Below are 13,626 nucleotides of genomic sequence, written 5' to 3' on the forward strand. Positions count from 1 at the left end.
TAGGTGTACCATGTTTATCTCATGGCTATTTTAATGTGCAGTTCTATAATGACATACGATGGTAAGCATCCTTTTATATGCTTATTTGTCATCTGTGTATCTTTGGTGAAGTGTCTGTTCAGACTGCCTCTTTTTTAAATGGATTGTTTTCTTACTGAGTTTTAAGAGTTCTTTGTATATATTAGATAATAGTCCTTTTTCAGATATGTTTTTTGCAAATATTTTCCCCAAGTCTATAGCTTTTCTTCTCACACATTTGACATTGTCTCTCATAGAGCAGGAGTTTTTAGTTTTAATGAAGTTCAGTTTATCAGTTATTTATTTTATAGATCATACCTTTGGTGTTGCATCTAAAAAGTTACCACCAAACCTATGGTCATTTAGATGTCCTTCTATGTTGTCTTCTAGGAGTTTTATAATTTTGTGTTTACATGTAGGTCTGTGATTCATTTTCAGTTAATTTTTGTGAAGGGTATAGAGTCTATGTCTAGATGGATTTTTTTTTTTTTTTTTTTTTTGGTGTGTAGATGTTCAGTTGTTTCAATACAATTTGTTGAAAGACTATCAGTTCTCTTTTGTATTACTTTTGCTCCTTCGTCACAGATCAGTTGACCACACTTGTTTGGGTCTATTTCTGGGCTCTTTATTTTATTTTATTGATATACTTGTGTATTCTTTTACCAATATCATACTGTCTGGATTACTTCAGCTTTATAGTAAATCTTGAAGTTGGATAGTATCAATCCTCCAACTTTCTTTTTCTGCCTCAATATTACATTGGCTTTTCTGGGTCTTTTGCCTCTCCATCTAAACTTTAGAGTCGGTTTGTTGTCTGGTAATTTTTCACTTAATATCAGACATTTTTAACGTTATAATATAGCAACTCTCAAAATCAAACCCCCCTCTCCCCAAGGTTTGTTGTTATTGCTGTTATTTAGTAACTTTCCCCAACTAATTCTCTAAAATCTGAATCCTTTGCAATATATTACCACTGAAGTCTCTACTTGGTTACAGTAGAGGGTCAGCAAATGATTAGACAGAGATTTCCTTAAGTGCCTTGAACCAGTACGTCTCCCAACTTTGCTAAGTGCTTTTTGTGCATATTTGGCTATGGTTTCAGTGCTCTAGCAGGAAGTTGATAACTTTGCCTTAGCCTTTATTTCCTGCTTGTGCAGATCACCAATGCCAGACAGAGGTGAGAAATTACGACCTTCTCATGCCTTTTCCAGGTATGCACACAGTTCTGCATATGTGCTTGCCCTTCTAGATTCCTAAGAATATGTTAGAACTTTTCTAAGTCCCCTATTGACATCTCATTCCTACAGCAATTCTTTTTATTTCTTTTGGTTCATATCTTGTTTGGCCCAAATGTTATCACCATTTCAGGCAGACGTGATGTTAAATAATTGCCACTGATTGTTTTTGACAAACACCCTAGGGAAAAAAAAAAAACTGTTCTCAGTGATGAGCTCAGAGTCAGGTTAAATGAAGATAAGTCCTATGAATGGGGGCATTCAGGGAATTGCCAGACAGCTCAGATAATGACAGTTCTTTTGATAATGGAGCTTTTGGGGAGCCAAACCCATTCTGCCCTCTCCAGTGGCTTCTAGGCTGTCAGTTTTCACAGCTACTCTGATTGTGATGCTGTTGTTTTTCAAAGCTTCTGAAGAACTGAGAAAAGAAACATGAGAATAGGACAAGTTCAGATGCCTCAGATCTCACTGTTCTTACATAGATTCAGCCACTTTTTTAAATGGAGAGTACTTGGATTGTCTCAAGCCTTTTTTAATTTCCAGAGTTCTTCAAAAGTTGATTTTGACAATTATTGCCAATATTCTTCTTGCTTTTATAGAGGTCCAGAGTGTTAGAGATTTTTATTCCACCATTCCCACTGATGTTACTCACAGTACTTTTTATTCAGCTTTATTGAAGTATAATATACATTCAAAAAAAATTGCCAACTTAAAATATACAGCTTGAGGAGTTTTGTCAAATATATAGTTATGTAACTATCACCACAATCATGATATAGAACATTTCCATTATCTCAAAAAGTTCTATATTGCTGGCATTTGGCAACCACTGAACTGTTTTCTGTCACTACAGGTCTACCTTCTCTTAAATTTTGTGTAAATGCAATTATATGGTATATGCTCTTTGTGTCTGTCTTCTTTCACTTAACATAATGCCTCTGAGACTCATCCATTTTGTTGCATGTATCGGTAATCAGTGCCTTTGTATTGTTGAATATTTCAGTATATGTATGTACCACAATTTCTATTTCCATTTGCCAGTTAAGGGACCTTTGGGTTATTTCCACTTTTTGGTTATTTTCTGAACACATCTGCTATGAACATTCAAGTACAGGTCTTTGTATGGATGTATGATTTATTTTATCTTGGCTATAAATAACTAAGAGTAGAATTGCTAGGTCCAATGCTTAGAATAATTTATAAGAAATTTCCAAATTATTTTTCAAAGAGGCTGTATCCTTTGGAAGTTTCAGTGGTTCTATGTCTTTGCTAAAACTTAGTATTGTCAGTGTTTTTAATTTAGGCATTCCAGTGTATGTAGTGGTGTCTTATTATTTTAATTTGCATTTCTTCCATGATTACTGATGTTAAGCATCTTTTCATGTGCTTATTAGCCATTTGAATATCTTCTTTTAGAACTGTATGTTCAAATATTTTGCACATTTTTAAAATCAGATTGTTTGACTTATTATGGACTTTGTTATGGAGTTCTTTATTCTGGATACAAGTCCTTTATGAGCTGCAGGTTTTGCAAATATTTTCTCCAAGTAGAGGAGCAATTCTTAAGGTGCCAGCAAATATCTGAGTTTAGGGGAGATAAAAGGACCTAAAGCTACATAGTCAAATTTAGTTTGAGTCTCTAGCTTTAAAAAAATGATAAATGAACTTCCTATTTGTGTCAGAAAGTAAAAAGCATATTCAGGAATGTGGCATATAAAGGATGAACCCTTTGATGGCTTTTGTATATGTAGTAGATCAAAAACTTTTGCATAGAATAAAAAGGTTTGTTTGTGCTTCCAAAGTATAATGGAAGAACAAGTTTATTAGCAAAGTAAATTTTATAAATAATGGGTAATCCTTACCTAAACAAACTGGTTACAGAGCTGCCAAATGAGCTACATGGACTTATTTAAGCTCTTACATATCACATGTTTATTTAAGCTCTTATATATCTCATTATATATCCAAGTGAGAATGTATATATAAAATTTACCTCACATACCACTCTTAGCTCTTAGGCAGTGATGTTAACACATGGGGAACTGGCCAAAAAGATAGGCTGTGAGTTATAAGAGCAAAGGCCAAGCCCATGCTAAAGATAGCTTCAGACTAAATGATCAGTTTCTAATCTAGGGTTGCTTATTATATTTGACACTAATGAATGTGTAGTCAGTGGGTAAACTGGAGATGGCTGAAAATGAGGGGAGTCATCAAATATTTTTAAATAAATGAGTGACATGAGAAAAAGTTGAGAAATAGAACTGGTTTCAATGTGAAGCAGTTGAAGTGGTAGTGAAACCAGTTAAGAGGCTATTGCCTGACTTTAGGTAAAAGATGAGAAAGCACCAAAGGAGGGCCAAAGGAGAGGCAAGACTTCAAAAATGTCAAGGAAGTATAATTGACAGGACTTGGTGATCAAATGAATACAGATCTTAAAGAGGAGTGTCAAGATGACTCCATTTTCCAGTTTGGGTGGCCTACTTGCTCTTAATCAAGATAAGACATTCAGTAGCAGAAACAGGTTTTAAAGAGAATATAATGAGCTCAGTTCTGAAAGTTGAGTTTGAAGGGCCAGCAGGACCCCACCAATGGGCGAGACTAGTAAGTATTTAGAAATGTAACTCTGGGGCTCAAGTGAGGTGTTCGGGCTAGAGAAAGAGGATTGGGCATCATCATAGTCTAATTTATTTAAGCTGTGATGAGATAGCTCAGTGTCCTCATGCAGAGTAAAAAGCAAAGACTACAGTCTAAATTCTAAAAAATATTAATAGTTAAGGGGCAAGTACTGCTTGGTAAGAGGAAGGAGACAGTGTTTAGAGAGATGAGAGAATTCATGATCTTGAAGGCCAAAGAGAAGAGTTTCAAGGAATGGAGAGTGGCAACTAGTGTCTACTGCTACAAATAGGCCTTTGCTAAAAAGAAGATATGAAATTTGATGAACAAAAAGTCATTGGTCAAAACTGGAAACAGCCTAAATGTCCATCAGCAAAAGAGTATGCAAAGCCAGTTGTGTAACTTCATACCATGGAAAACTGCTCAGCAATTCTAAGGAATGATTACTGCTATACTCAACAAAATGGATCAATCTCAAAAACACTGTGTTGACTGAGAAAAAGCCAGACACACGAAAATGCATACCCCGTGATTCCATTTTTATGATAATCAAGAATTGGCAAGATCATTCTACGGGGCGACAGAAATCAGAAAGAGGATGTCCCTGGGGGTGATGGGAGGGGATGTGGTGGTGAGGAGAACTGATGGTAAAGGAGTACAAGAGAACTTTCTTACGGGGAAAAAAACGTTCTTTACTTTGTTTGAGGGTAGTTAAAATTGCCAAAACTCATTGAGCTGAAAATTTAAAGCTGATGCATAGCCAGAATACCAAAAAAAAAAAAAAAAAAAAAAAAAGTCATCGGTCAAAGATGGGAATTGAACGTCTGAATTTTCTTGCTTTCTAAATTCCTACTGATTTAGAGAGACATGCCTTTACAAAAGCAAAGGAGAGAGACACCACAACTACAAAATTTTCCCCAAAGCAGAAAAACAGAAATAATGTAGTAGAGAACTTGGCAAGCCCAAGAAATAAAAGCTAAGTGGTCAGTGAAGTAAGTTATAAACTCAGTCTGTTCCACAATAATCCTAAAAAGCTCCAAAATGGTGAATGATGTTTAAGGTAGGTTAAAAAGAAGAGGGTTGTTTGAAATTCTACTTTGAAGTAGCTAGAGCCCTTAATTTACTCCCCCCAGTTTATACCAAGGAGACTTTTCTTGCCCACCATCAGCACAAGATAAGAAGTTTCTTTCCTGGAGAGGCTAAGACAGAAGTCCCTAGGCTGGGGGACACCAGGCATAGTTGAAGGTGGGACATTCAATTAAAAATGGGGGCTTCGTTGACAGTCTACTTATGTTCCAAATATTGAGTCTCTCGGGCCTCTTTCATAACTCAGCTCCAGAATATTAGAAAACATACTCCAAAAGAATCTGCGAATCTGAGTGCTGAGAAATCTGATCAGCACATGATAATAAAATAAAGTAAAATAAAATAAAATAGAATAAAATAAGAAGGGCAGCAAACCCCAGCTAGAACAGGTCAGAAGCCTCTGAGAGAGACATCACCAAGAAATTCGATTAATAGATATTAATAGATTAACGCACTTAGGGAGTTAGATAGCTGAGAAAGCATTTGAGTTTGAATTTAAGAATAAATACATTGAAAATTAAGGAAACAAACAGGATGCGTATTAACTCCTGGGATAATGAAAAGTTGAGAATAGAAGACAAAGCAATCAGAGTATGATATACATGTGAACAGTGTTTACATGGTCAATAATAAATGTAATAAACAGTGAATCTTGATTTATCAAAAAATTATGAGATTATGACATAACTATAAGATAAAGGGTATGAATGTGGGGAAGGTGAGGGATAGGAATAAGTAGTAAAAAATAAAAATATCTTCATCATTCATAGAACAGAGTCAATAAATAATGATTTGAACTGAAAAATCAAGAACTAACAGCATAAACAATGTTGTCAGAGGTAAACACCAAAAAAAGAAACAGGTGAAAGGGTTGCCTCCAAAGAGAGGTAAACGGTAAAGGACAGGAGGGGTAACGTTTGACTCTTTAAACCATGTGCATTCAATATGTATGATGTTTATTTTTTTTTTTAAGATTTTATTTATTTATTTGACAGAGAGAGACACAGCGAGAGCAGGAACACAAGCAGGGGGAGTAGGGGAGGGAGAAGCAGGCTTCCCCCGGAGCAGGGAGCCCGATGCGGGGCTCGATCCCAGGACCCTGGGATCATGACCTGAGCCGAAGGCAGATGCTTAACGACTGAGCCACCCAGGCGCCCCATGAATATGTATGATGTTTAAAAAGTAATCAGATAAAACAAAACAGTAAAGGTATTTGCAAAGAGCATGCCATGAAATTGGATTGTAATGGATTGAAGACTGAATGAATGAAAATTGAGACTGTTCTCAGCAGACTGAGTAGCATAAGGAAGGATATATTGGGGTAGGTAGCATGGTTGCTCGATGAAAAACTTAGGGTTGAAGGAAAAATTAATATTTTGTGTGATAATGGTTATTTAGGTAGCTAATTAATTGGTTAGTCAATTTGTTCAAGACAGGGATACGCTTAAAGAGAAGAACGCAGTTGAGAGAATCTGCTGAGATAAGGGAATGAATGAGGTATCATGGTCCCAGATGAAGCGGTGGATGTTGAAATCAAAAACAAGGTTAAATAAAGGGTTAGCTTTGACAAAGAAGAGTAACATCCTTTTTGTGTGTGTGATGAAAGAAAGGATTTTTACAAGAATTCATGTCCAATAGCTTATACTCAGCTATACTTTCTCATCGGCAGCAGCAGCTCAGTCCTCTGTTGTGGAACTGGGATATTTTTCACAATCTGAGATTGGGAGCCAACCAGAGAAAAAAATGAAAGGAATGCTGGGTAGCAATTTTGGGAGCCCAGCTGAGGCTGAAAATCAGAATGTATTTATTCGTCAGCACGGGCTGCCTTAACAAAATACCATGGACTGGGTGTCTTAAACAACAGACATTTATTTTCTCACAGTTCTGGAGGCTGGAAAGTCCAAGATTAAGGTGCCAGCAGGGCTTGGTTCCTGGTAAGCACTCTCTTTCTGACTAGCAGACAGCCACCTTCTCACTGCGTTCTCACTTGGCAGACAGAGAGAGCGAACCCTCTGGTGTCTCCCCTTATAAGGAACCAATTCTGTTGGATCAGGGCTCTTTCCTATGACCTCATTTAACTTCAATTACTTCTTAGTCCACATACAGTCACATGGGGTTAGGGTTGCAACATACAAGTTTTGGTGGGGACACAATTTAGTCTATAGCACATATAATTCAGCACTGAGTTATTTTTCCATTTATACCCAACAGACCAAGAGCAGGGGAGAAGACAGATGGTTGAGTTGACCCGAATTTAGGGACTAACCTGTTCGAGGTGGCAAATGAATGGAGGGGCTGATGAGAGCAGGGCTAAAATGACTGCTCATGGGTTCCAGCAATGGTGGAAAGGGAAGCCAGGAAAAGACTGGGTTTAGATTAGGGACTGGGCAGGGATTGGTAGGCTCCATGGCAGAGTCCTCTCAAGTCTGAGGGCTGGAGAACCAATGGGAGCGATTCTATAGTGCATCTTGAGGAGGTGCAGTACTTTCTTGGGATATAACTTCTTGTTTCTGCACTTTCAACTTCATTGGCAATAAATGAGAATTATCAAACTGAAAAGAAAATTTAGGTTTCTTAGTGGTAGCAATCATCACCTTTTTCTTTCTTTTTAGACGACTAAATACATTGAACAAGTGTGCCTCAATGAAACTTGATGTGAACTTCCAAAGGAAAAAGGTAGGTGTCTCCACCTTGCTAAGATCATGGCTATATTAACAAAAGAAGCTTGCATTTATAGATTAAAGACAACGTGAACCCAAGTGAAATTCTGAAATGCCTGACCATCAATGTTTGCTCTCCAAATATCTCTTCTTATCATAACCATCATAAATATGTCCATTGGAAACCCAGGCCAAGGTCCGTTCATTTCACCATTTCATTTTGCTGTAGTTTTGACTAAAGGGTTTGCATAAAGATAAAACATGTCTTCTTTATGGTCATCTTTTAGAAGTTTCTTTAGTTGGGGCGCCTGGGTGGCTCAGCTGGTTAAGCGACTGCCTTCGGCTCAGGTCATGGTCCTGGAGTCCCGGGATCGAGTCCCGCATCGGGCTCCCTGCTCAGCAGGGAGTCTGCTTCTCCCTCTGACCCTCCCCCCTCTCATGTGCTCTCTCTCTCTCTCTCTCATTCTCTCTCTCAAGTAAATAAATAAAAATCTTTAAAAAAAAAAAAGTTTCTTTAGTTGTAAATATCCACTCCATATCAGACTCACGGCGATTCGTAGATTAAGAGGATGCAGAGACGAACCCCTGGGTCCATGCCAGATGTCTTCTGCTTCGTCCTTTCCAATGGCATTTCGTTTCCAAGTACGCTTGAAGATGTGCCCATCCTCGGGCAGGATCATTTCATAATGGGTTTGGGAGGGGGGGTGGCAGGGAGTGTAGCAACAAGATGCTGAGCCTGCCTCCTCCTCACCCTTCCTGCCCACGTGCACTTTTCTCTAGTCACAAGGAATTTCATTCCATTTTAAGAGTCACTATGCTCCCTCCCTGTTCCAGGACTCGCATGTGTTATTCTGTCTGTATGAATGAGACTGGAGAGTTCGGTTCTGAAACAAAGCTGACCTTTATTGAGCTCTTACTGTTTTCTAGGAGCTATGTTATGTACTGACCACATGTGATCTCATTTAATCCACTGAGATAGGGATCCTCTGTTTCCTAGAGAAGGGAAGTAAAACTTGAGCATGCTGTCATTTGTTCATGATCTTTCAGCTAGCGGCAGAGCCGGGTTTCAAACTCAGGCATGCCTAACTCCAAAACCCAAGCTCCTCATAGCCACCACCGTGCTGAAAGACCTCTCTCTCTCACTGAATTGATCCTTTTGGGAAATTCAGAATTAAGATCATTAACTACTTTTTTCATTTCACCTCTCCAGTATGTAACAAGTCAAGCCTCAGTATATTTTGAAGAAGCAGAGAAAACATCTTTGAGTCAAAAGAAAGTGCTCTTTATCCTGGTCTACACAGAGAAATCATTAAATCCAATGGATTTTAAGTCACTCCTGAGTAACCTAATCTTTAAAAATAACTTTAACTTGAATTTCTGTACTAAAATAGCACCCAAAGGGGGTGGGGGGAGCAAATGAATTTTGGTTGACCTCACCTTATAAACAATTTGGGGTTTAAGTTAGAAACCAAAAGATTTAAGCTAATGAGGCAAAACAGCGAAAAACAATATCCAGAGAAATATTAAAATATGAGCAATTTGTCTAGGCCGAAGACAAATTAAAAATGTGGGAATAAATGTCCCAGCAGCTGCCTGGCTGAATAGACCCCTTGAGAAGCATACATGCTATTTGAAGCATGAGGGTCAGATGTTGTTTTGGCTGTAACACATGGTTCTTATTAAAACTAACACAGCCACGCCTGTGTGTCTCGAGCGTGGCTGCTCTATATGGCTTCCTATACAGATCTGTAGCTACAGTGTATTACAGAAGACACAAACTAATGACATGATTTGTCTTCAACCAAGTGGAGTGATTGGATTCTCACCCTATCACCAGCTTTTCAGAAACCCGTATGTGAGATGGGCCCAAATGCCATTTGTTGGGCTCCTTATGGGTTACCTTCACAAAAGCTCCTCTGTGAATTGGTCACTTCAGTCTTTCTGACATTCTTAATTTATTCCTGATGTTGGATGTAGTGGCACACACCCAGACAGCCCCTGCTTAGCTAGAGGCCTCACAAGTGCATGCACCCGAATAAAATACTGCTTTTCACATTGTAAATTGAGAAGACATGGCCTGAATTTTCAAATAAATAATTTCAACATGTGGTCTCCACCGCCCTGTGGATCTCAGTAATGACCCGCATCTGGGGCTGTGGTCGAAGCAATTATTCAGGAGACCCTGTGTGGGGGCATGCATTCCTGTCATCTGTCCCTTTCACAAGTCATAGGCTCATCCTTTATTTTACTGCAAAAAAAAAAAAAAAATTACAAAAAAATAAATACAGACTAGGAATAGGCCAAGTGTTTCAAATATAGAAAGTGAAACTTGAGGAAAGCACCCTGTAACACTGCAATCATTCCGGAATTAGTTTGTTTGGAAGAAAAAAAAAATCAGCATTTCCTCTAGGTACGTCCCCATTTTAGGCAATCCAAGAAATAAAAATATAATCCTCATCTCTCATCTGCAGAGGCCCAGACATGCGTAATTCTGCAGAAGGTCATCCCCACATTGCCTAACTGTCCAGAGCCACAATCCTTCTTTCTCCCTTTGGGGCCTCTGCAGGGGCTGCGTGTGCTGGCTTCACCGTTGGGGGTCGGGGGTGGTGGGGGGGGGCAACAAACACTCACACGGAGCATGTCAGACCCTGTTCCTCATCACGGACTCCCATGTCACAGACGCAGAGGTAGTAACTTGCTCAAAGTCACGCAGAAATAGGCACGGTTTGACCTCAGATATTCGGGCACCAGACTACCCCTCTTTGCCTTTCAAAGAATTCAGAAACGTACTGGAATCTGAGTGAGCTCCTGGTGCTTGGCCTGAGACAGTTTCCCCAGCAATATATACGGTTATATGTTTTTATTGTTGTTTTTTAGAAGAGGGGTATTTCTTGCCATCTGTACAGAAGGCCACGATTTATTTAATGTCTTTGTGGAAATGTATCTCTGGATCTCTCTCAGTGAATCTCATTACTCTGCTTGGCATTTCCTTCTTGTATGATTTTTTTTTTTTTTAATTCTGAAGTTTGGTGGGTTCACCCAAGAGAGAAAAACGAGTCCACAAATTGATGAGGATAGTGAAGCCTCCTTCATCCTTAGTTAGGCATGCACTTTTCTTGTGCATCAAATGCTACTTGTAAAGCCCCAAGAAAAATGAAATCACACCTGCCCACCCCCCCCCGCCCCGCCCAAGATAGTACCACAAGATTTTCTCTTTGCAGAAGAGAAACACTGTTCTTCAGAGATTCAAGGTAACCTTCCCTGTCTCTGGGAGAGTCAGGTAGAAAAGAGCATTCTCAATCTTGGCCACACACCTCACTGAAAGACTTACTAAAACCCAGCCAAGAGGCATTCCAGCAGCCCCCACCCTGCCTCTGGCTTCAGGCTCCCCTCCCCCGCCCCGTGCAGCACTGCAAGTGGCACATTCCAGCTTCTGAACAGGTGCACTTAGCCACTCAGCTCCAGTTAACTCTAATGGAAGATAGACTTCTAAATTTCTATGTAACCATGGATTAGCTGCCTCTTGCAGCTGTGGACTTGTGTGGGCTCCTGTTTCCAGTGTAAAGATATGGCCAAATTCCATCAGGAAAAAAAAAAATTTCTTTTGCAGCGTCTGGCTGGCATTTGTCTCTGAGGAATATATAATTTCAACTAAGAATGTTCTCATTTTTTAGAAGAAGCCAAATATCAGCGCTCCATCTAAAATTAAAAACTCCAAAGCACAGGCAGACCTACTTGTTCTCCGAAAAGTGTTTCCTCTCCATTATTAACTACACAGTTCACCCTTGCTTCATGATGACTTTAAAATCCCCCAAATATGGTGAGTGTTTATGTGGTATGACTTCTATTCAAAGTTAAAGTCAGAGGCTGAAGACTCCAATAAGGCTATCTGTTAAATGAGGAAAGAGAAGGGCACGTAGGCACGCAAGACTCTTCCCCTAAGATTTCCCAAGAGAGAAAGAGTGGCTTCAAAAGGTTCTGGTTAAAGTTATAGTTTTAATAAAGCTCTTTGAAATCACAACCAAAGGTGGAAAGCAACCCAGAAACCATGACTAATAGCCACCTTGCAGGCAGCTTCTCCTGGCCTGGACGCCCGTCAGCATTTCAGGGGAGCGGCAGGGCTGCCCAGGGGCCCGCTCTCTGTTCCACTCCACCCACTGCGCCTTTCACACAAGCCCCCGTCGCTCCCACCGAATTGGACACCTCTCTGCATCTCCAAACAGCAGAGTCAAATGAGAGAAAAATTACATCTTATTCCAGCATTCACTTAGCTGGAGAGTATTACAGTCTTGAATTGAAGATAATTGCATGGGAATATCCTAGAACCGTAGGATCTTTGAGTTGGAAGGGATGTTCTGTCATCTCCTCCAGCCTCTCGTCCGCCACAGAATTTACCTCTGAGAGCATCGCTCATAGGTCACTCAGCCTCAGTTTGTAAGCATCCAGACATGATGAGTTCACTGCATTGCAAGGCAATTTATTTTATTTCTAATTACTAGAAGTCTTCCAAATAATAAGCTAAAAGCTGATTTGATGTAAACTTGCCGGTTGGATTCTAGCTGTTTCCTCTGAAGAAGCACTGAAATACAGATTTCGCTTTTCATACGGCAACCCTTCAGCTCTATCCTCTAGATTGGGGGTGGGCAAACCACTGTTCCTGTTTTTGTAAAGAAAGTGATAGTTGTATTAGAACAAAGCCCTGATCGTTCTGGCTATAACAGCAGAGTTGAGTGGTGTGGCAGAAACTGCGTGCCCCAGAAACCTGTAATATTTACTATCTGACCCTTTACAGAAAGTTTTCTGCCCTCTGCTCAATCTAGAACAAAGTTTCTCAGACTGTCTACTGAGTGACTTGGGGTTCTGTTTGTTTTATTTTTAATTTCCAGCGTGCCACTGACCAAGATATTTTTTGTAAAATTCAGTACAAATGAATTATTAGAAATATGAAATGAAAAAATTATAGAAAATCTAAGCCTCATTGTTTTATTATTAGCTTCAACTAACACAAAAGTTGCATTCCAATGAATATAATCAAACCAAATATAATGGGAAATAGAAAAGAGTTAATAAAAACTGTTCACAATTTTATTAAAAGAATATGTTTAATTAATATGAAGAATCATGATTGTACTCATAGCCTTTTTGTTGTTCAGCTGTCATAACCAAACAAAAAGTTTACTTTGACATAGCAGTTGCCCGTATTAAATGCCTATTCACACACTTTGTTCAAATGCTAAGACTATGAGTATTCATGACTATGAATACTCTGGCTAAGACTATGAGTTTCCTGTTTGTTACCTAATTTAGGCTGGATTGCCAACAACACTATACTCACGGGGAAGAATGTATATCTAGAATGTTTCTTTGTTTTAATACTAGTCATCATAAAGAAACCAGTCTCACAGAGTATATTGACTACAAATAAAGAAGAGGTTTTAAGTAATTTTTAAAAGCTTAAGGTATTCCTTTTTACCTTCTATTCAAGATGAAGTAAGTAAAGCTGTATTTTCAAAACTCATCTTCAGTCCTTCATCACCAGCCAATTCCTATGATTATCTTCTGTGAAACATTGGATCCTGTACATGATATACTTTGTGTTATGATAGATGAACTAATCTTGAAATATCACATGTTGCAATATTTGTGTGACACCCAAACTGGTCTCTACCCTGTTCAGTAAGACAGAGCCCCTGTTAATTAACTTGGATAACACAGCCTTGCCAAATGGTGACAGACTGTTTTAATGCTTACTCCTAAGGTCTGTACTTATCTCACTGAAGATTGCTAAGTCTGGGGACTGGCAGCCCCTTGACCACACTTTGAATAGCACTGCTGTAGAATTTCTCATTTCTAAACCAAGCTCTTAGTTCTTTCAATCATCGTTCACAGGAAGTTGTGGTTCCTAGATCCTTGGCCATCCTGATTACTGTTCTCTAGAAATACAGGAAAATCCTTTCGATGTGCCTCTTAAAATGTGTTTCTGATGTATATGACCAGGGCACAACACAGTGGGG

General features: G+C 39.1%; 1 protein-coding gene across 11 annotated transcripts in view; it reads left to right on the forward strand.

Annotated features, from left to right (window-relative positions):
* The window catches only part of STARD13 (StAR related lipid transfer domain containing 13), a 512,105-nt gene that overhangs the window by 467,905 nt on the left and 30,574 nt on the right, over positions 1 to 13,626 (forward strand). For all 11 annotated transcript variants that reach the window (XM_027588198.2, XM_027588197.2, XM_027588195.2 and 8 more), the window contains one exon: positions 7,565 to 7,628. In XM_027588198.2, the coding sequence (XP_027443999.1) occupies positions 7,565 to 7,628 (64 nt within the window). The remainder of the gene's footprint in view (positions 1 to 7,564; positions 7,629 to 13,626) is intronic.

The sequence above is a fragment of the Zalophus californianus genome, chromosome 3 (genome assembly GCF_009762305.2).
Source record: "Zalophus californianus isolate mZalCal1 chromosome 3, mZalCal1.pri.v2, whole genome shotgun sequence".
NCBI lineage: Eukaryota > Metazoa > Chordata > Mammalia > Carnivora > Otariidae > Zalophus > Zalophus californianus.